Here is a 25,030-nt window from a genome sequence, read left to right as displayed (position 1 = left end):
TTATGACGTTTGATACTCCGAAGGACACAGGTTAAAGGGATAGTTCAATTTGAAATAAATTTTTGGTATGTTTTAGCTTACCTCAAGGGCATCCAAGATGTAGGTGTCTTTTTTTCAGATCAGATCACTCGGACATGGCTGTGTATAAGCGGTAAAAACGATATAAATACTGTTCGTTTTCTCACACAAACCGCTCGTTTCGTGCCTTAGGCCATCAATGTGTACTTACGATGGGGAATTGTTTAATTTGGACGACGGGGAATTGTTTTAATTTGGACTCTGTGCTTGTGTTTTGAGATAATGACCATAGACCTGCATTATATGACTGACAGACAAGAACGGTTTGACCTAAAAATATAAAAATTGAAACTACTGCGGAAAAAAAGACACCTACATCTTGGATGCCCTTGAGGTAAGCTAAAACATACCAAAAATTAATTTCAAAGTGAACTATCCCTTTAAGTTTTAGTTTGATTCTGAACCATCCCAGTGAAAACTTACTTGAGATGCATTCTGCTCTTCGAGTCACAACTGAATGACTTTACCTGTGAATACCAACCTGAATTATGTTTGATGCCATGTTTCAAAGACTGAGATATCTTACCTGTGGATACTTACCAGAGTTATGTTTGATGCATTGTTCCAAATACTATATAAAGCCTTACCTGTGAATCCTTACCTGTGAAAAACTTTCCTGTATCAATTCTGTGCTGTGCAACCTGTTTATTCTCACCAGTCCAGTAATCTTGCTTGTCCTATGTTAATTTCAATAAAGCTCCTGCAACTGGATTCATATAAAATACCTCTCGCTAGAATCATTACACTTACATAGACTCTCATCACAAAATATATTTGTTTTGTGGATGTAGCTGAATCTGACTACAGACGACTCATTCGCAGCAGAAACATATTTGGTGAGTCTCCATATACCAAACATGATAGTTAATAAATAAGTGACTCTAAGAGTGCGTTTATTTAGGAGAAATACATGAATGATAATTTGTTATGAAAATATGATGTAAACAAAGGAAACTCAATATCTCTCTACTGTAAACTATACCTAACATATTTTGACTAAAACTGATGGATTTGGTTTACTGGACCCTTTAAAACTACACCAAAGGTGCATGGTTGATCTTTTCATAAAAGTTCGATGATCTGATTTTCAAACTTGATGTTAAATTTGATGCAAATTATTTTAACATGATTGCTATAACATTTTTCAATAAACATTTTTCAATATCAACATGCTTTCATTTCAAGAAATGGATAGTGAACAGTGCAGAAACCATAAAAGGATGATTCATCATCACCACCACCATCATCCTGCTATTGGTATTGCCACCGGCTCTGGGGACTAATTACAGTGAATATGCAGCAAAAACTGAAACCAAGAGTTCTGCTCTTTCCTTATGAACTCAGCCTTAGGGTGTCTACATATTAGTGTTAATGCTGCTTCAGTGAACACTACAAATCCATTGATTTGAATGGGACTAAAAGGGTTTGATAAAGTGATGCTCTTTCATGTAACTGAAAGTTAAAACATTTTTAACTTTAACATTAAAACTACAACACTCAAAAGTAGGCATCCAATGAGGTTGACCAATGGATACAGAAAGTTGAAATTCCAACTTTCTGTATCCTGACTTGATTTAAAAGTGAACTGTTTTTTTTTTTGTTTTTTTTTGTATCTCAATAAGCAATTTTGCCATTCCTATCCGTCAAACGCCCAGAGTTTTTCTCTGATGTGCAGGCGCCCTTAATCATCTGTGCAAAACCACGCCACACCAAATGAGGTCCCCAAATAATTAAGGACATTAGTCTACGAACAACAAGATCAACTAAATCTGTTCTGCAAACACAGCATTAATCAACAGGAAGCAGGAAGTGAGTTTTAATTCAGACATGCAAAATCAATCACTGAAGAAATCAGAATCACAAATACGATTAGCCAGGCTTGAGTAGTCGGGGACGAAAACAAAAGCAAGATAAAGTGGCGCTGCTAAGAACAAGCTCATAGACTTATAGATTTTGCTGAAATCTTAAGCTGCACTCCCACTGTGTCTGAATGAATAATTCTGTTTGAAACAAAGGGTTTTTATGTTAAATGAGTCGTGCAGGCAACTGCTGCAAGCAGATTTTGAGAGTGCAGATTAAGGATATTTGAGAAAACCAGACATTTGTTAAAGAGCTAATTCAGAATTCACTCAACTGAAATTCCATGCAATACATCAAGCTGCATTGTGCACATTTAAGTAGGCCTAAATGTGATTTGAAAATGTTGAAATCTTATAGCTGAAAGTGAAACAACAGCTTTAACTTATTTTTATTGCTATTTAGTAAGGTTAGTAAATCAGTGACTTAAAAGGGCCATATCATACATATGTTTTATTATTATTATTAATTTCCCCCTGAGGTCAACTAATGAAATTCAGTTTTACATGACTAAAATTTGTCAAGAGAAACTTTGTATGAAAGTTTGAAAAAAGTTGTATTTGCATAAATTGCATATCAATTAAAATTATTATACAAATGAATACTTTTATTAAGCAACATCAAATTGGTCAAAAGTCACAGTAAATGTATTTATAATGTTTAAAAAAATTAATAACCGCTGTTCTTTTGAACTTTCTATTCATCAAAGAATCCAGTAAAAAAAAAAAAAGCTATTTTCCACAAAAATATTAAGCAGCACAACTGTTTTCAACATTGATGATAACAAGAAATGTTTCTCAAGCATCAGATCATTATTTTAGAATTCTTTGCCATCACATGAATAAATTATATTTTAAAATATTTTAAAATAGAAATCAGCCATTTTAAATTGTGATATTATTTGACAATATCACTTTTTTTACTGTATTTTTTTATCACATAAATGCAGCCTTGGTGAGCATAAAAAAATCTAACTGACCCTAAACTTTTAAACAGTAGTGTAACTATCGACAGAATAATTTCAAATACTAAAGTTAAGCTCTTTTATTTCGAAAGAAGCAGGGAAATATGATATATCCTCATGATACGCCCATTTAAAACAAGCTCTGAATCAAGCTCACCTTTAGCATACCAATTAAAAGAAAAATATTAGTAATCTCATATCCTGTTACTGTCAGACGATCAGGACAGAAAATCGAATTTTCTGATAAAACTGATCTGAATTATAAAAGATCTGGACAATGGCCAGTTAGGTGCATTGCGTTTCATAGTTGGATGTGAAAACAGATACTGGCACCACTGCTCATTGTAAGTCAAGCAGCACTGATCATAGGGCAAATAGAGAGATAAAGTAGTGTCGACCCTAACCTTTCAACAACACCCACATCTCTACATGACACCATGAGCAGGGTCGATGAGGGTAAGCAAATTCAGACAGCTAATAAATCAAACCAACCTCCCTCTTCCAAAAAAAAAAAAAAAAAAAAAAAAAAAAATGGAGGGTGAGGAGAGCAGAAAGGGATTTCATCATTACAGCCCAGATCGATCCTACTGAACCCAAAGTACTGAGAGCAGCACTTTGCTAACATGCTATGCTAAGCATAGAGGATCCACAGCCTCGTAGCCAAGAGCCAATTCATTCATTCACTCTGAACACTTTCACTGATCGCCCATCAGAACCCCTTCCCCTCCCAACCGGAACAAACAACATGTCTTATGATCAGCACTCTGCAGTAATTACCGTAATGAAGTGTGTATACGACGAGTACTATTAAATGTTACAGAGGCAGAGTTTGACCGATATTCAGACTGAATGCGCTGTGGTGTCATCACAATCCACTCCCCTCGGCCGCTGTGGCTCACTAACACCCTTCACAGTGACCGCCAAATATGACTGCCACAGAAACTGGGACACGCCATGCCACATATTCAATCTGCATGGGAGAGAGGTATCTGGGGATGTGGAACAGAGGGAATGATATTGACATGGGCCCATTTCAGCCACCATCCTCCATCTATCTACCCCTCAAACACCCCTCCAGAATCTGTTTGTTACCAGCTTCCCACAACCAGGTCACCAAACAAAACCACACTCATGTTCTCAAACACACAAATACGGTCTCTAGAGCTGTAAGCTGGCACGGAAACATAACAAATCCAATGGGAGTTTCTATAAGATATTTTTACACTATGTATTAGTTATTCCAAGTACACATATTTAGCTACAAGAGTAATCCACACAATTGCATTGCACATAATATTATTTACAAATTGTATTTCCTTAAAATGGAACTGAAACATGTTATAAAATAAAATATAATAATAACCAAGTGAAACATGCATCCCAGCTAGGGAATCACTGATCTAAAACACCCTGCTTATTTCAGTTCAGTGTTAAAAACATAAAATAATGCGACCAAAACCTATATTTAAATGTATGCAAACTGTTGTCACAGCAACTGCAGCCATTGCAGCCAAGATCACATATTCACTTTGTGGTGCATACAGTAATATTAAGATTTTCAATTGATTAAAAATCCCAAACAAATTAATGATCTGATATGCTGATCGAACATCTAAGAAAACCTGACAGACTAACATTTCAAGTCAAGGGGTGTAACTAAATCTATTCAGTTTTTAATGTTATTTTTAAAATTGACACTCCAAATTAATATACAGAACACCACTATTTATGAAAAAACTTTTTTCTTTTTTTTGTACTTATGCAATCCCTGGTTTTGTATATAGTTAATTTTTGTCATACGTTGACCGTGTTCTGCAATAAAAAAAAATTTTAAAAAAAAATAATAATAATTTATTATTTAATAAAATATTAAACACATTCATCTGTGGTGAACATTTTGTGATGGTATCTCTGCGAAAGGGGAAATATTTTATGACAAGTCCCCTGAGAGAGCCTCGCTATTTTACAATTTCACATGACACTGAAAAATAACATTTTGAGCTAGTTTATTTTCCCAATTAGCATTGTGTTGGGTTAAAAAAAAGTTTTAGGTATAAAATATATCTACTTTTTTTCCATGTAGAGCTAGCTCTCTTAGTAGGCCAGATTGAGGGCAATTATATAAAGTTTCTTCAATCACAAATAAGCCAGAGTGGCATCGCCTATTATGAAATAAAATCGGTATGACTGAATATAGCAATGCTATCTTGTGTAAAATGTGGTATGTGAGTATAATTTCAAGTATCTGAACACTTTGTGACCACTAAAAGAATTAGCACCATATAAAAGTGAAAATCAATTTTGTGTAGTCTTGTTGGACATACAGCGAATTAATGTAATAAAGTCATTTTTTCAGGTTTCTCAGAAAAAAACTAAAAACTGAAAAATAACTTCAGAGGTTGAGTAGATTTTCGTTCATCTTGATGCAGCTGCCATCTTGAAAAGCTTGTAAAATTGAGAATTATAAAATTCTCAAAATTGTCTTTTGACTTAGGCAAAATAAAACGGCCAAAGTCACACTCTTGACATAGGCCATTATACTACAGGGGTAGAATTACATGATCTGTTCAAGTGAGGATGTGGGCATCATGAGGAGATGACTTCTGCAAAAAAAAATATTTGTTGTCAAAAAATTACTTAGGCAGTTATTTTAGGAAGGTGACGAAATACTATTTATACTAAAAGAAAGATGGTAGATTTATAGTCAGTCAGGAAGGTAAATTTACATTTTCCCCCTATATTCATTAGCAATCAATCATGAGCAGTCTCTTCAGCAAGTGTAGCTTTTCCGCCTTGCTGCTTTGCTGTATGGTTGCCGTTTGACACCTCCAATAAACTCAGCAGCTCACTGTGAAGCAGAGCGAATCGTAGAAGAACTTGCATGCTCCATCCTGACCTTTCCATGCATACAACCTCTATAATGATATTAGCACTAAGATCTGCACCATGGACATCAATTACCTCCACTGGTGAGTTGTTAAATAGAGGGTCAAAGCATTGGCCGTGCACCCAGACTAGGGTAATTCATACAGCTCCCCGGTGTGCAAAAGCTCCATGGAGCTTCAGCCAACGGTGCTATGACTCTTCATCTAATTCTGTAACAGATGATAAGACACCGTCCAAAAGTACCATTCTGTGATTTTGGCAGCTCTACTCAGCAACCATAACAAATGAAGGCGAGAGAGCTTACCATCACCAGTTCTGGTGCAGTTTAAAGTGATTTGGTCTGGTGCATAGGATTTAAAAATGTCACTTCCTCTGGTGGCTAGGATGGAGAGGGGAAGTGATGGGCAATGTTATGAAAAGTGATTTGGTTTGACGGATGAATAACTTTAGAACTAAAGTCTACATATGTAGCATGTAGGCCTAGTAGAAATGTAATGTGTGGCTAATATGGACGTGCTGATGTGAGCAGCAGTGGTCCTGACTGAACTCAGCTGGGCTCCTGAGGTGTTAAGACCCCTGAGAGAGCTGTCTCTTGTGTGATGTCAACTAGCACTGCTGCTCATTCTCCAGATGACAGCACAGAAGGCCAGTTCAGTGGTCTAAAACCTGTAGAGCCACTGGAAGCATGAGAAAAACGAATGTCAGCACGAGTTCACTTGAGAACATGTATGAGAATTGAATTTGTGAATTATAAATGCTACAGAAGGTAAAGCTTAACAGATTTGCACTTTGCAAATGTCTGAAGACAGGAAAAACAATATAAACACATTTTCCACCATTAAAAAATGTTTTGCGCAAAGAAAATGTACTGTTGAAAAATTATTTCAAAATAATGTACACTCGCATGAAATCCTGTATATCAGTAGCCTAGCCTAAATAAAACTGATTACATTTATGTGGAACTGGTTGCCTCATGGGGGCAGATGTGTTGAGAATAAAATATCCAATAATCTTACTAATTTCTCTCAGTAAACCACCTATTAGCATACACTTTTCCTGGTGGAATTATTTTTACAATGGCATCAGTTACAAAAAAATATTAGCTTGTGCAATAATACATCCAGACAGATAGGTGTCAGCAAAAATCCAAGATAAATATCGGTCAGCGAAACAGTAGTTTTGTCTCTTTTTTGATTTATTTTGTACTTTTGTTGTATGGAACCTGCACATATTGCTTTCGTGCAACATTGGAAAAATGAAATTATAAGGAGAGTATTGGAGAGTAAATTATGACAATGCCATTTACACTAAGGCAGGGAAATGTGAAATTGTCTTGTTCAAGTTTTGTAATTTCAGCACACACCTCCACCTTATTTCCTTACCCACTCAAGTTGCTTTACTGTCTCACCAAACCAGTCTTCACAGTCTTTTTTGTGCTTCTTTCTCACTAGTCTGTGCTTTTGTGGTGTCCCTTAAGATTGACCAATGCAAGCACAGTCAGCAAACACACAAAGATGGTGTCACACCAGTGATCCTTGGAAGCCTTCTATAGTATCATGCTTATCTTCATTTGCTTGTCTGTTGTCATCTGGAGAACTCAAATGAAAGTATGAAGATACATTCTTAATGCAAATGCACTTTACATAATGGTATTTTCCGAGGAAGCATCTCTCCCATTCCATAGTTCTCAAATTTTAAATAAAATTTTAAATGATGCCACTGTAACACCATATACAGTATACAACAGAAAGGTTTTCAGAGAGAAAGAAATGGAGCATAGACAAAAATAGCTAAACAAATTAACTATGAAAATGTGAGGAAAGAGTGTGTACAGTGGAAAGTCTTAGAAAGTGTATGTGCACAAGACAGCATGAGAGAGAAGTTTGGACAGAGATGAATGAGAAAGAAAATAATGAGAGGAGAAAGAAAGGAGGCAAGTGGAGATGAAAAAAAACTATCTAAGAATGAGACGTAAAAACTGTGAAAAGTGAATCAGGAAGACTTGGAGAGTGTATTGGTGTGTGTCTGAGAGAAAGAAAGAGAGGCAGTACACTCAGCGAGGAGGGGGAGAATGTGTTAATACACAAGAACACTGCATCAAACCAATGCACTGCTCTGAGCGGGATGCGTCAGCAGTACATTCACGTTTCCACTGAAGGACAAAAGGAGGAGAAAGACTCTGCCGCCTGCAACCCAGTCATACAGAGAGAAATACAGAAAGGAGGGTGAGCGCTGGAGGTGAGGACCACTGCTCTCGCCACTGCCACCGTTGACAGTCTTCTCTGCCGCGCGTGTTTGTGCGTCTCTCTCTCTCTCTCTCCCTCGCGTGCTTTTCTGCTGCCCACCTCCCACTGCAGAGCCTCTGCCAACCCGCAGCCTCACAGCCAGAGCAGGCGAACTGCCACAACTTACTACCTCAAGACAAGGGAAAATAAAGGAATACCGCAGGATCCACAACAGGGGGAGGGAGGGCAAACTACGGAATCCTTTGCAAGGTATCTCTCTGAAATTAGCCACACGTCACACGGCGGCATCAATCCTTTTTTCCTGATACGGAAAAAAGAGAGAAAGGAAGAAGGAGAGAGAGCAAGCCAGACAGAGAAAGAGTGAGAGAGAGAGAGCACGAGGAGCAAACGATCGGCGGATAGGGTGAGAGCTTCACCGCTGCTGCGCTGCTGTTGCTGCTGCTCCCCCGTCCTCCTCCCCCCCCCTTCTGCTCCCACAACACCACCCCCAAGCCCCCCTCCGGAGAAATTGATGGATTATTGCTAACTGTGCACGCGGCAGTCCGCAGCTGCTACAGCGACAGACAGGAGAGCGGAGTGAGTTAAAAAAGCAAGACGGAATGACCGCAGTGTGCGTCTGTCAGCCTTTTTGGATTCATCAGCGCACGGCTAATCAGCTGAACAAGTGTTGTGGGGGGTGGACGATGGCAAACTAAAAAAAAAAGCGACTTAGTCTACTGCAAGGGGAAAGAAAAATCTGAGAAGACTTTAGGATTTTTCCCCCTTATCTTTTCTTTTTTTCTTTTTATATTTTCCTTTAATGTGCATGTACTTTGGCAATGGAGTCTTGTGAAAATTGTTCAATGGTATTCAGCGTCGCCTTCCAAGGACAATCAATGGGGGAGCTGAGAGGAGATCTTTTCCAAGCTGACTGGATGCGTGCACCTGCTTAACTGACTGGGCCTTACCCCTTGAACCAGTTTCACTAAATGCTGCTTCTCTGTGGAATTAATAGGGGCCATTTTGTCAAATCAGTTCATGCTCCACTTTACTTTTATGAGAGAAATAACTGAAATGTTGTGCAGTGATCTTAGTGGGAAACATGAGTGAATGGAGCTGGAGTTTTGCTTCAAAATAAAGGATTATATTAAAGACAACTCAGAGCTAATGAGGTAGGTGCCTTCTATTTTAACATATTTATTCTGTAGGTCAGCTTTTTTCCCCTTCTCCACTCATCTTTTTTCTTCCTCCATCTCTCCCTCTCTTTCCCTCTCTGTGTTTAACACAGCACCATCCTGCACTGTCGATGGCAAACAGATGCAGAGTCTTGCTCAAACCAGGGTAGGGCCAGTGTTCTCCGTTCCCCAGCCGAATCCCCACGCGATGTTGAATTATGAACGCGCCACATCATGAGTCTCTTGTGGCAGGTAACTGTGCACCGTGCCTGGAACGCAGCCCTGCTCTGTGCAGTCTACCTCATGGTGCGATCGTGGAGTGTGTGCGCCACCCCCTCCGGACCACTGACCTGCCCTGCTGTTTGCTCCTGTGGTAACCAGTTCGTTAAGGTAGTGTGCACCAGGCGCGGCCTGGTTCGAGTGCCCCCTGGCATCCCTGCCACCACACGCCATTTAAACCTGATGGAGAACAGCATAGAGACAATTGAAGCTGGAACATTTCAACACCTCCGTCACCTGGAGGTACTGCAACTGGGTAGGAACTCTATTCGACAAATTGAGGTGGGGGCCTTCAGCGGCCTCAACAGCCTCAACACACTGGAGCTGTTCGACAACCGATTGACGGTGATCCCAAGTGGCGCTTTTGAATACTTGTCTAAACTGCGGGAATTATGGCTCAGGAACAACCCTATCGAAAGCATACCTTCCTACGCATTTAACCGCGTTCCCTCTTTAATGCGTCTGGATCTAGGAGAGTTAAAGAAGCTGGAGTATATTTCTGAGGGTGCTTTTGAGGGATTATACAACTTGAAATACTTAAACCTTGGAATGTGTAACCTGCGGGAGATGCCAGTCCTGACCCCTTTGGTGGGGCTGGAGGAGCTAGAAATGTCTGAGAACTACTTTCCAGAGATAAAACCTGGATCCTTCAGGGGTTTGAAATCCCTTAAAAAGCTGTGGATTATGAACTCTCGGATCACCACTATAGAGAGAAATGCATTTGATGATGTCACGGCCTTGGTTGAGCTCAACCTGGCCCATAATAACCTTAGCTCTTTGCCGCATGACCTTTTTGCGCCCTTGAGTTACCTGGTAGAGCTCCATTTGCACCACAACCCTTGGCGGTGTGACTGTGATGTTGTGTGGCTGGCTTGGTGGCTGAGAGAGTACATTCCCACTAATTCCACCTGCTGTGGCCGCTGCCACACCCCTGCTTACCTACGTGGACGCTACCTGGTGGAGGTGGACCAGAGCACTTTCCAGTGCTCAGCACCTTTCATATTGGATGCCCCAAGGGATCTTAACATCTCTGCTGAACGTGTAGCTGAGCTAAAATGCCGTACGGCCCCCATGTCATCAGTTAGATGGCTCCTGCCTAATGGAACAGTTTTGACCCATGGCTCTAATCACCCACGGATATCAGTGCTCAATGATGGGACACTAAACTTCTCCAATGTGCTCCCAGCAGATACAGGTGTGTACACCTGCATGGTGACCAACATGGCTGGAAACTCCAATGCTTCGGCCTACCTGAATGTGACTGCGGCTGAGCTCAACACTTCTAACCTGAGTTATTTCACTACGGTGACAGTGGAGGAAGTAGAGCCCACCCCACAGGAAGTGATCAAGCCAAAGACGGTAACCGCCTCCCCCTCCGTCTTTCAGCCAGTTTTTATCTCTACACCGACAGTTTTACTTCAAACACCTCGACAGGTCTCTGTGCCGACTGTACGTGGAACGACACGCCCACCTGCCAGTCTTGACGAGGTCATGAAGACAACCAAGATCATCATAGGCTGCTTTGTGGCAGTCACCTTGCTCGCTGCCGCTATGCTTATTGCTTTCTACAAGCTGCGTAAACGGCACCAGCAAAGGGCCACAGTGTCAGCTGCTAGGACTATAGAGGTCATTCAGATGGATGAGAATGTTCCTACCACCCATGCAGGGACAAGTATACCAGGTGAAAGTGGGATGATGTTACCTAGCCTGAGAGATCACAATAGCACCTACAAACCCAGCTACAGCTCCTACAGACCAGCACACTCTGCTCCTTGGGCAGAAAACAACATCGGGAACTCCCTGCACCGTCCCCGCCCCACCATCAGCACCGTTCCTGAACCCTACCTGATCAAAACTCACACAAAGGAGAAGGTACAGGAAACACAGATATAACATTCCTACAGCCTTCTCCTGCTCTGTCTTTTATTCTGTTCATCATGAAAACATGCAATAGAATGCACAACAGAAAAGACAGCAATTACTTTTGTACCCAGTGCAAAAATGAGACTGTTTTTCTTGTACATGCTTATACATAAATATATTAATATAAATATATAAATTAATCCACTATGGGATGATACAAGAAACAGATTATACAAAAGTGAAAATGAATTTAAACTATTTTCTAACTTGTAACTCTTATTTAAGATGGGAAAATGTGATGATGCTGATACGACATTGCAAACGGAGACAGATTTGTTTGAAAAGGGGCAACCTGTGATTTTTAGACCATGCTGTATATGATGCAGTAAAGTCCCATTTATACAGAGAACTTTCTAAGTAACTGTCCACTGATTGATCTTTAAAGGCTTATCTTCTAAAAGCACCAAGCATTTGTATTGTGCCAAATGTTATACTTGCAATAAATGAGACTTGCTTAAGAGATAGGAAACAAAACATTGCAAAACACAGGATGGACACCAAGAGAGAATGGAGCAGCTGGATTTACAGAGTCTGCTGTTCTGCAGCTCCCAGCCAAATGTTTTTTTTTTTTTTTTTTTAGGCTGCGCCATAGTTTTGCAGCAAGCATTTAACGATATGTTTCCAGAACAGACATCCTGCTTGCTTTTTGAGTTTAACCCTCTGACTATTTCTCTGATGTTCCTCTTGGTTTTTGACAAATTGGATTGACTATCCTTTGGTTTTTCATGAGTTGGATTTTGATTGCTTTTCCTGTTTCTTTCAGATCCTGTACTGCGTTAATTTTGATTTAAATGGCTTTTAGGGCTAATTTAGTAAATGCATTACAACAGTTGCCTCAGATTAGTAGTGCAAGGGCTCAACTGGATGTTAGTTTGCGAGACTTACAAGACGGTTGCAGTGACTGGATGGTTTGCTGCAGGTATACATTAACATGGTTTCAAATTTTCTTTATTGAGAAAGAGATTCAAATGAATGTGTGAATTATGGACTTTCCTTTATGGAGATCGTTCCAACAGCAATTTTCTTTTGTCCTTATTTTAAGCAACGCTATTTTTATGAGGAGTCTACAGAGGTTACAACAATAAAAAAGAAAACATTTGGTTTGTATTTCTCTAAACTAAACTCCTTCCTCTTGTCTTTTTTTTCAACTGTAGGACATTTACTTAATTATGCAATCCTGATGACCACATAAGAGGTTATAGAAACACTATGCTTCTCTGTCATTTCTGAAAATGTATTTCACTGATACAGTTAATTAGATTTACACTGTAATGAACTCTCATATGGTCACATTTCTGGCTACAGGAATGTGGTAATGTCTTAATCCCGATAGATATGTGATGGGTTTGTGTATGTAGACACACATACTGTAGATGCACACAAACTCATCAGCCTATTTTCCTGTGATGCAGTGCTTAATGATTGAATGTTATTTGAAACGTGATCTCTACTCATTTATAATGAAGTTATGGCTTGCCTCGTTCAAAGCTCAGGAAGCAGTGTGCTTCAGCTGAAGCATATGTTAAGAGGGTTGAGTGCAGCATTTAATACAATCCTTTATTGATCTGTTTAACCTGCGACATCTACCAAATTAGAGGCTGAGAGAGAGATTTGAAAGAAACATTTAAAGGTTAGGATTTAGGTTGTTTCTGATGGAACATTCAACCTAACTAAGGACTTACATAAATCGAAATTAAATAAATCTACAATAAAAAAAATTCCCTCAGTATCTAAAAATCTCCTTTTCAGTATTGTTTTCCTTTCCTTCAGCAGCATTATTCTGGCAAGAGTTTGCATTAAAATGTTAAAGAGATTATATTTTAGCACAACAATCGTCAGAAACTCAGCATGTGTCGAATATAAGCTATTTTATTTTGGTGTCATGGAAAGTAGGAGCATTTTTAGGCTCCAGTGGACACTAATGTGCCATTATGCTGTACATTTTTAGCATGGGGGACAGAGTAGGGGCAGGCTGTAATCAGGGGCAGGGGCACCCGTAGATCTGTGGCTGCAGAAACCCTGCCTTTACCTCCCTCACACACAGCAATTTACTGCCCTCAGTAGGAACAGAGCCAGGCCAGAGCACACCCACCCAAGCGCTGCAATGATACACACACAAAAACACCCTTAGACCATTACATGTCCTTATGTTTTTACATTATTCAGAGGAAAGAGGCTTTATAGCACACTACGGTGTTGTATCTGTGGATGATGAGGCTTGTAAATTTAATCTTTAATGCCTGTAGGACTCGTTCTGAGTAGGTTGATGTGACGTGGCTTTTATGGCTTGGTTATATGGTCAAAATGGCAGATCTCTTTTTCATGGTAATGCCAGGACCAAGTTCAGCTGAATACCATTTCAAAAGGCAAATGAGCCTTATAAAGCTGACGTTGTTTTTATTTCTATCATATTCTGGACCATTTTATTTTTTCTTAGTTGATGCTATATGGGAGTTTCCTGTCATTTCCAAATCATTTAAACTAAAGCAAAACCACAATTTCTGAATTCCTTCATAACAAAGCCATATTTGATCTTTAATGGGAATAGCATGTGCATCCGAGCAACAACAGCCTTTCGCCATTTGGCTTACCATTTTCTTGCTTTTTTCCCATTTCTTTTATTACGCTAATTGACATTATTGACTTCCTGCGTCAACACTAGCACAGTGTGAGACCCACTATGGAGGAAGGCTCATTTTTGATGGATTCTCCATGGGAGACTTATCAGTCGCACAATTATCCTGACAGATTTGAGGATCGCATTTTCCCCTCACCCGCCTCCTTCTGCTGACTGATACGTTAGCTTTCTGTAGACTGATAAATAGAGATGAGGAGGGAGACAGACCTTAGAGAAGAGAGCTGACCAGATGCTTATCAGTTAATGAAGTGTCTGTGCTGGACTTTTCTTTCAATGGTTCTGGGCTCTGACGGTCAACTTGGCCATGGGTGAGTGGCATGCTGGTTTGCATTATTACAGTGGTGAGGCCTCTACTAGGTTAGAAAGATTAGCTCTCATGATTTGGCGGTAAAAAAAAAAAAGAGAGGAATATTCCACAGTTGTTTGCTCCAAGTACAGTTCTAATCGACTGCAATGTACAATTTCATTGGACAGTAGAGGCAAATTTTCTAAGAGTAAATTTATTTTTATTTATTTATTTAAAAAGTAAATCTGTTTTATACACTGCAACAACATGCAACAGCCAGTCACATTTTTCTAAAAAGTAGTGGACAAAAATAATGGTAACACTTTACAAAAGGTTAAATTTGTTTACATTAGTTAATGCATTAGGTATCATTAATTAATACTGTAAAAGTTGATCATTTATCTAGATTAACATACATTTAAAAACTAAATTGTAAAATATACACTCTAGATTATTTTTATTTTTTTACAGTTTTCAAAACAAATATGACGCTAAACTGGATCAACCTACAGCCTATTTATATTTTATTTTGATATAGCAGATAAAATAATTTATGCGTTATTCTTTCCAAATGTATTAAGCATAGGATTGGATTTTTCATTTCCTCTGTTTATGCGATCAGTCAAGCATGCTCTAATTGGGCTTTTACAACAAGTTATTGTGTCATTCTCTCTCTCCCTCTCTCTCCCTCTCTCTCTCTCTCTCTCTCTCTCTCGCTCTCTCTCTCTCACACACATGCATACACACACACATACATACACACACCAAAATACAAATGCTCTCCCTTAGCATTCCTAGAAAGTGAGGTTTCATCAAGCATGACATCCCAACAAAAGAAAAAGAAAAAGAGTGTAGGATGTAAGCTGGTGGCATTCAGGTTATCTGGGATCAAGGAATTCAAACAATGTGATCTTGTATATTGCTTGGAAATAAGTGGGGGCTAAACATATAGTTTTTTTCCCCCGTTTTTTTCTTCATTCCCAGATTTGCACATATTTTGCTTGATCACACTACAAGAACCAAAAGGCTAACGTACAGAGAATGTTGCACAGGAAATATCACGATCGACCCATCAGATAAAGAAAATGCAGGGCCGTATCTCTGTGCCCCAGGAATATCCAGGCAGCAGACAGATGCCCACAGAGAGTTTAATCATATATCTGTAGCACAGTTTTTTACTGTTGAGGGATGTAACAACATTGTTCTGCTTTCATTCTGAAGTGATAACTGGAATGAGCTGCCTTCCTACATTTTTAAAGACAATCTGACAGCTAGAATTTCCTCCTATCGATTTCTGTTTGAGGACAGGCATAGCCATAATGGATAGATGTGGCAATGCTTCCTGACAGACCGACAAATTAAAAGCCTGTCCAATCCCATTTGGGAGAAAATGAAACATGTTTAATTTAGCGTGATTTGGTTGTATCTGGTAGATGCTTTTAACAGGGTCGTCGCTTCACAAGAAGGTACAGAACCAGCTACATGAGATCAAGGTACAAGATTGGACGAGTGTGCGCATGTGGGTGTTGCATTTGCGGTATGGTGTGACTCAAATAGGGAAGGGATGAGGAGTGTTTATTCAGGGGTACCAGCCTCTGCAAACTCCTACGTGATTATCTTGCTTGGAAATACAGAACTTGTTTGCTTGTTTACTTAAAGTCCGATCTTCCTGTTGCTTATAAAGCTTTTGGGACTAAGACAAACACGGTGGCTAAGTGCCGCCAAACCCTGACGAAATGCAAACCAGCAGAGGATAAACATCCACGGGGCAGAGGAAAGCCACACCAATAAATTCCCTGTATTCTTCACGAGAACATGGCAACACACTATAATTCCATCTGACAAGGCATCGTGAAATATAGATGAAAAGAGAGAGATTTTTCAAGGTCCTCTCAAGGTTTTGAGTTGTGATACATTTGAGCATAAGGAGTTGTGAATGAAGCATTCATGGATGAAGGAGTGCCACCTTCAAGGTTGGCGTCCCCTCTGCTCAAACTCCACATATCAACTTGCACAATTCACACCAGTCTGCTGGATGACAAGTGTGCATGTGGGTTTCTATTTGTGTTTATTTGATCCAAAGTAACTACATGTTTTTAATAAGAATCATGTGAATGTGATAAATTGGTTGTTCAACCGTGGTCACGGTTTGCTGGAGAGGAATAACATTTCTCCATCAAGCCCATATGACAACTCAACCGGAGACTAGGGTAATGTGTAACCTGCTATAATTTAAGATATTAGCAATGGAAAAATCATTCCTTAAGGGGCAGATCTCTGCTGTTAATGAAAAAGGTTCATATTAAAATACTTGATGTGCAGTGCTGGACTGTGCAAAATTCAGAATGGAAGAATAGGCTTCCATTAAATTCATGAGAGTTAAACTCTACATACATTTCTGCAAAACCTCAACATTTTATCCACATGTAGAGTTGTCTGTATAGTTTCAGGTAAAGTGTACAGGAGCTTAAGAGATCATGCATTTAAAAAAAAAATTATTTTCTCAAAAATAACTTTTATTTTTATCTTGATTTTCAAAAAATAAAGGGTTCAACACAGTAAAATGTTTAAAGTTTTTTTTTTATAAGTAATACAAGATTCAACAAAGTATAACTTAAAAGTGTTTAAGTCATTGTAATATAATTTAAGTTGAAATTACTTAAACATCCAAGTTGATTGAACTTAAAAATTTAAGGCAGCAACTTTTTTTTCTTTTTACAGTGATGCAAAAGAAAAAAACTTAATGCATGCTATTTGTCTTTTTCTGGAGTCCACAAAATAAATTTCTAATAACTTTTTGACAAGCTGAGATCATAAGAAATAATAATAATAATAAAAAAATGCTTTCCACAGAAATGCCCTTTGGTTGTTCCAAAAGCTTCAGTTGAATAAAATACAGGAATTCATTTAGCTAGCTTGCTATTAAAGATTTATTTTGTTTTAAGAAAGGAAACACTCTCATATATAATTTGGTACATGTGGGCTGTTATTGACACTAACAGCTTAATGTCTATTTTCATAAAATACACATCAAATAATTTATTGAACAGTGCTTTATTCTTAAATGGACGTGCTTTAGAATATTGTGGTACAGATTAAATTATCGGTGGTCCATGAACATATTTACTGAATCAAATTTAGTACAAGCTAGCTACTTGCTACCAAAAAAATGTGTCACACTTCCAATAAATACTGTAGAAGATAATACTGTGATTCTGCCCTCAAATGCTGTGGGTGTTAATGACATACACAACACCAGCGTTAATTAATGTGAGAACTATTACAATTGTATCAGTGGGAAACATTGATTAAATAATGGAACATCTGTGGTCTGCACTGAACTGTACCAATAAAAGCACTGCATATTTATGTAATATTAATGGGTCTCATTCTAAGGCAAAGGCTCATAGCTAGTAACCATTTTACCAGACCTGCTTCTGATCAGCTCTCATGCATCAACTTCATCAGCTAGCAGCTTCCCATTTTTCTTTATTCCCTCGCTCTCTCTGTTACTCCTTAGAGCAGAAGAATAAACAATGAATGAAGTAGACAAAGGTAATTAAATTAGATTTTAAAGGAACAAGCAACCCGATCTCACGGCAATTTGTACAAATTTTGTGAGGTAGCTAATTCGTACGAATTCATAAGATTTTTGCTAAACCATACATATTTTACGAGTTGCCCAATTCATATGAATTCGTACGAATGACCTACACCTGACCCCGCCCCTAAACCTACCCATCACGTGGGTTTAGACAAATCGTACGAATTCGTACGAGTGAGGTTGTACGAATTAGCCACCTTTTTATTCACTAGTATGAATTCGTACGAATTGGTCATGAGATAGCGTTGGAATAACACAAAAAGCACCAATAAAATAGTGCATACTGCTCAAGCACTCTAAAACTCTATTTTTCAGAAGTCATATGATATATCTTTGTGTAAGAAACAGACTTAAATTAGGTCACAAACTTCACTGCTGCAAGTGTGTTCAACTCTCAAACATACAGTTTTTGTGAACCAAATCAGCTGTATTCATTGAAAAGATCATACTAAAAATAAATATTTTTTCTTACAACCTAATTTTCTGACACCACAATATAGATAACCTGTCCACAACTCTCAAACCTCAGAACATAACATGCATGGCATAAATGTTACATTTGTGTCAATATAGCAGACAGACAAAGAGATATGGACGAGATAGAGAGAAAATCAGAAGCTAAGCATGAAATATGAGGGATAACCCAATGCCAACACCAAGGCCAGGGATTCAGTGTTTGCTCAACATGTCACACTCACAGTCCTTAAAGCTACCAACATCGCAGAGAACCTGAGTCAGATCTCCTGAGGACCTGTCTAACTAATTCATGTACATTACACACATCTCATCTAACAAAGCAGTTTAGATCAATTATACATATCAAAGCAGACAAAAAAGCTTCTTTAAATCCCAGAAAAATTGAAAAAATTTCTTTTCTTTTTTTTAATCAAAGCATTGCATCATTTTACACTCTTAAAAATAAATGTTCAAAGGGGGATTTTGCAGCGATGTCATAAAATAAACATTTTTGGTTCCCTAAAGAACCTTTCAGTGAGCAGTTCTTAAAAGAACCATTTTTCTCTCTCAGTGTGAAGAACATTTTAATAATCTTTTACTAAAAGAACCTTTTGTGGAATGTTAAAGGCTCTTCATGCCAATAAACCTTTATTTTTTTAAAAGTGTAGTGTGGCAGAATGTTATAATATATTGTCAAGGTGATCGCTTAGCAGTTGCTCACGTGCTCCAATGTATAGTCTATGGAATGGAATACTAGCATACTAGTTGTTGGTCCAGTTTGTGTAGGAATGTCATACCTCTTGGAATTCTCTTTTATTGAATATACCATGCATATTAGGGATCCAATGCATATATAAAATGTTAATACAAAAATGTGACATATAGAGTGTGCAGGTATGACGTCAGAACCCGGAAGACTAATTTGATTTTTTCGATTTATGTGTAAAATAAAGCCTTTGGTTTACATAACTTGACCATACTTTGACATTTTGTTCTACAACGTAAACTACACACACCCATAGTGAAAACACATAGCAGTTATGTTCATAAGTTTAATATGTTTAATAAGTAGATAAGACAGCTTGGGGTGTGATTGTGTGCAGTGTACGTTAACAAAACGTCAAAGTATCGTCAAGTAATGTTTACCACAGGCTTTATTTTACTCATGAATAAAAAAACATAATAAAAAAAAAGCATTATAAAATCCCATAGGAAAATCTCAAAGGAACCAGCGGCGAATTAGACTTCCAGGTTCTGATGTTAAACCTGCACCACTCTATAAACACTGCTATATAAGCTATATCGAAAAAAAGTGAGCTGGGTGGACATAAAAAATGGAAAGATGGAGCGAATATAGCAGCTCTCAGGGCAAAAACAGTGTGGCTGACACTCACAACAATGCACAAATCAAAAGGCCAATACACATCACTGTTATATGGGTGACACATGCACTTTATTGATTTACTCTGCATTAAAATGTGAGAGGGGGTTCTTTTTTCTTTCTTTCTTCAAAGTGTTACATTTGCCACACTGTTCAAATCATGCTTTCCTCTCTGCATACAGTGTTAAGGTGGGCTGTTTTCGTGAATGTCATCAGATCAATAATTTAAGCAGAAAGAGCAGAGAGGGAAGGAAATTGGTTGAAATATATAAAAAGTAAGAAAAGATTGATTTAAACAGAAATATAGATATCAAAAAAGGGGAATCCATTTTACCCTACAGCTTTTAAAATTCAAACGCGGCTTTCTTCGTCTCATACTAATCTCGCCACTGCAAAGGGGAGAAAAATAAGCCTCATAAACTGCTGGCTGCAAGAAAGCAGGATTGCAGAGCAAAGGATATTAAAATCCCAAAAGTGCCTTTTCTTTTGTTGAGTAGAGGGGATTGAAACAGTGAACCTGACAAACTCATTTAGCTTAATCCTCACATTTGGGTCCCTGTGAGAGTAACACTACCGCACCCACACAGGGCACAACGGTGCACACGACACTTTTGAAAACTGACTGAATCAACATGACCTCCTTAGAAGGGTGTTTGTTTTTCTCAACGCAGCTGATGTTTATGTTTGTGTGGGAGTGAATGCATTTAATGTGTGTGAGACAGTCAGTATGGGAGATGAAGAGAGGAATGGCATCTAAACAGATCCAGCAAAATATGTCTATTTTCGTTATTTACTCGTACATTTTCAATAAATCTTTTTTATTGTTTATTATTTCATTTTAAAGTCAGATTACGGTCCTTTGCCCACATACACCGTCACACTCCAGTAACTTCGTTATCCGCCTCTCTAAAACAGACCTAATTATCATCTAGTTGAATACCACATATATCAGCGAAATGATTGAAGTCGGCGAATTGCAGCCATCCAATCTCGAAGCGCACGGCAGTTTCCGAGCGACGCCGTTCTCCATAGCTTCATTAACAGGCGTATAGCGCTACTTCCATGTCTCCTCAAGGCAATGTCCCATGCTAAGGTTGTATTTGCAATTAGCCCTGATCCCTTTGGGAACCACAGCAGTGGAGGCTTCAATGACATTCACCACTGCAATGAGCTGTCCTTTATGGCTGGGTTAATTAAGCCCCGGACAGCCTGACTTCTTCATGAACTCTGCCATATTGTATATGAAGACTAGAGATGTATATGGCATGGTACTGCAGATCTACCAGGTTCATTCAACTAAGACCTGTGTAATATTAAGCAACTTAAGGCTACAGCACATCCCCCAAAAATTTCAACTGTTGTTGAGCTTTTTTTTTTTTTTTTTTTCACTGCATTAATCCTGTTAACAGAGTGTAAAAATAACAGTAGATTTCCCCAACATTCTAAGTACGCCAGATTTAGAATATTCAAATGTATTTGTTGAGATCAGGATTTGTTGTAAAACCAGCCTTAATAGAGTCCAACAGTAGGGTTCCGGAAGTAAAAACTTTCTCCATAGGGATTTTATTTTCTTTCTTATCAATTTTCCATTGCTTGTACTATTGTCTGTTCTCATTGGCTACTCTAGTGCTAATATGTTAATCTTTATTGTATCTCCATTGTAAAGCATCCTTGAGCTTTGGAAAGGCACTATATAAATAAAACATATTATTATTATTTTTAACGATAACTTATAAACCTTTAAAGACAGACCTACTGTGAGCTGCAAGGTTGTTAATCCATGGCATTTGCTTCTGCTGAAGCTACAGCCCGCATTATTTCAGCTTATTCTTTTAAATAATCATAGAATAATCAGTGGAACTCCTGGTGAAAAACTACATTACACATGATGCTGCAGAAAATTACACCAATCAGAGAGTCAAAATAGCTCTTTAGCTCCGCCCACTTCCATGAAGCACTAAGTACACTAAGCCACACATCTTGTACCTTTGTCTTTTTTCCGATTTCCAACAACTTGTTTGATTCAAATCAAAGTTTGTAGTGATGTGATTCATCTCGTAGCTGATTGGCGTGGTTCATTGCTTTAACGAATACTTTTTTGAAATCCCTATGGGAGAAATGAATGGAAGGAAATACTTACGGAAACCAAAGGCGCAAAAAAGGGGGGCAAGGCACTGTTGCTCTCTATAGTAAATGACAAAGCCTTCTGAAATGACAGGGATATACCCTTTGGTTAAGCCTTGCTTTACAGCAGCAGAGATGTTAACCACCATGTTAACCATGCAGATCTATACAAATCTAACTAATGTTCAGTACACACACCTCATCCCAGGGCTTAAAGGAAAGCAGTTGGGATTAATTAAGCATTTCGAAGCAGACCAAAAAAGCATGGTAACCCACTAGTAATGACTCAAGTATTACCAAATCCATCAGAAGGAATGACTAATTATTTGGATCAGTATTCTAAAGTGAAAAGCATGATAACTACCAAGTAATTATTTAAATTTTTTACTAGTAATTACTGTTTTTTGTAAGTTTTTTAAATGTTTTGGATAGTAATTGCTTCCGATGGATTTGGTAACACTTAAGTCATTACTATTGGGTTACCTTGATCTTCACTTTAGAATACTGATCCAAATAATTAGCAATTCGTCTTAGAAGGATGTATAGTAATCATTGAGTCATTACTATTCAAAACCTTACAAAAAACTAAAAAGCTTACATTGACTTGCACTATTCCTTACTAATTCGTTAAGCAGAGTATCTTTTAAGTTAATAGTTACTAGAATGCTAAGAGTGTGCTACTCATTTGTTCCTGTGTAGTAATTCATTAATGACGGAACAGTATTCTAAAGTGTTACCCATGTTTCTAATGGCACAGCAGACAAAGCAGACAAGTTATCTGCACTGCATCAAGCCACACCTATAATAGCTGTCACCATTCAAATGAATACACTGTTCATACTGTATGTAATGTCTGTAAGGATCTAATAAAATGAAGAGATAATTATTACCTCACAAATAAATCTCTCAATAAGCAAAATTGGTTCTGTCTATTATTAAAGACTACACAACATTATAATTATTTTCTAATTAATTTTAACCCTCTGGTGCTCCTTGAATGACGGTCAAAAATGACATTTTCTTTATTTCAATGAAATGAATATAGCCTACTATATTTTAGTTAGATAATGTTTTTATTTAATATTTTGTATTTTAAGGTGCTAAATTATTTTTATGCAGTAGTTATAATCCATTTATTACCTATTAAACACTTTTTGAGCATGGACCTGAAAATGTTATTTCCTTAAAGGCACAGTATGTAATTTTCGCCACTAGAGGTTGCATATTCAAGACAATAACAAAGGCATAGCTTGATGAAGCTGTGAAGGAGCGTGGAATGATGGGAGATTTTCACATCCACTGCCGATGGAAATCAATCTGACAGTATTCACAAATCCTGTTCATGGATGAGGTAATGAAATAAAGTTTTATAATCGTTTATAATCATTCTACTGAATTAGCCGCATGTAACAATGTTTAACATTGTTACTTCTCATACATGCCACTTTATTTTTTGATTAAATGGTGGGGAAACGCAGCACAGTTTTATGTGTTCCAAACAATCATACTAAAAGTACATTTGAAGTAAATCCACAGCATTTGCAAAAAGGCTGACTTACTATTTATGTACAAGACATTATACATTTAATTACACTGCCATAGACTTGCTCATCAGACTTAAAGAGACACCAAAATGTATCCTTGTTTTATTTCCCTTCTTGTTCAAAACTCTACTTCAAATTTGATTCACCCCTACATTTACATTTCTTGGAGTTATCTTTGGCTACAGAACCTACTGTAACGATCGCACATAAATTGTGCCTTTAAAGTGTCAAATCTTGAATGCTTTGTAGCACAGACTTAAGTTTGGTCTCTTTTTAAAGAGGACACGTGGCAGATTATTGTTAAATAAGTTTATTGTCATGAAAAAAAATGCACAAAAATACAATGTTCAATAAATTTTTATATGAAATATATATTTTTCAAATTATGTTTAACTTAAGCTGTGAGAAAATCAAAGCTATAAATCTAAACAAATTGACTTGGCACAGTACCAAACGTTTCATCTAGATGAAATTTGCTTCCCATTAATTTCCAATGCGTTCAGTCTAGCTTTTCTTTTTCTTTTCTTTTTTTCTGACCATTTAACCCTTTCAAATCATGTCCATTGTTTTTTTGTTTTTTTTGTTTACAAAGCAAGTGTCAAAACCTTTACTAAGTTTCGTACCATTCCGATAAAAAAAAAGGTCACACTTTAGATTAGGGTCCAATTCTCACTATTACTGTAATTAACTATTAACTACTACTTTTACCTCAAACTCGTAATAATAGTTAGTACGGTAGTTAAGTTTAGGCTTTAATCAGGATTAAGAGATGTAGAATATGGTCATGCAGAATAAGGCATTAATATGTGCTTTACAAATTCGGTGAATTCAGGGTGATTTGGATATCTTTTGCCAATGAGATGACTTGGGAAAAGTATTCCAATCAACCTTAATTCACCCTACTAAAAAAGCCAATATCCTAGTTATATGCATGCTAATAAGCAACTTGTTAAAAGTGAGAATTGGACCGTATACTAAAAAAGTTATATGTTTCGTTTAAAAATTACTGTAGAGCACCAGACGATTAAAATTATTTTTATTATCTATATAATAATATAGGCCTATTTACATTTTAAATGAATAATTTTGTTTGGTTCTAGGACAGACTTTCACGGTTTAATCTTGTTATCATGAAATAAGCCTGCTCCTGAACAGGTTTGAGCTTACAAGCTTGCTATGACAGCAACTCCAGGGTGAGCTTCGAAGAACCTAACAATCTTGGATCATGTCAAATCATCAACAGTAAGATCCAGAAAACAGAGTAATCCACATACACAGAACGGGCCCCGGATCTTAAACTACTAGGATATGTTTAATGGTGGCATGTTAGTTGCACATGAAGTTGAGAAATGTATAGAAAGGGACAGTATAAAATATGTGGACACAGAAAGCTCTATCTCCAGGTCTCTACTGTGTTAGTGCCATGTGTTCATGATTTCAATCCACACCATGGGACAACACAAAAGCATGTTTGTTATGTCCGAGTTAAGCACTTGAAGGCTCTTTATAGGTGATTCTATGTCTGGCTGCAGAAAAGTTGTGACTAGGCTTTCTAAGCGCTGCCCTCCAGAAACGCCTCTGGCACCAAACAACTCAAACTCCCAGGAAGA

The 25,030-nt window shown here is 37.8% G+C and overlaps 2 protein-coding genes across 2 annotated transcripts in view; both read left to right on the top strand.

The window, feature by feature from the left end:
- Window positions 1–25,030, top strand: part of LOC309507535 (uncharacterized protein) — a 367,884-nt gene that overhangs the window by 122,552 nt on the left and 220,302 nt on the right. The window lies entirely within an intron of this gene.
- On the top strand, window positions 7,877–14,115 carry lrrc4.2 (leucine rich repeat containing 4.2). Its single transcript, XM_082181692.1, has 2 exons — window positions 7,877–9,182; window positions 9,299–14,115. The coding sequence occupies exon 2, from the start codon at window positions 9,420–9,422 to the stop codon at window positions 11,355–11,357; it is 1,938 nt and encodes a 645-aa protein (XP_082037818.1). The 5' UTR covers window positions 7,877–9,182; window positions 9,299–9,419; the 3' UTR covers window positions 11,358–14,115.

The sequence above is a fragment of the Leuciscus leuciscus genome, assembly GCF_965113295.1.
Source record: "Leuciscus leuciscus genome assembly, chromosome: 10".
Lineage (NCBI taxonomy): Eukaryota > Metazoa > Chordata > Actinopteri > Cypriniformes > Leuciscidae > Leuciscus > Leuciscus leuciscus.
Note: the sequence above shows the minus strand (reverse complement) of the source record. Positions and strands in the feature narration are given on the sequence as shown.

What these genes read in the sequence shown, in the direction of transcription:
- lrrc4.2 (XM_082181692.1), top strand. Translation starts at nt 9,420, where the DNA reads ATGAGTCTCTTGTGGCAGGTAACTGTGCACCGTGCCTGGAACGCAGCC.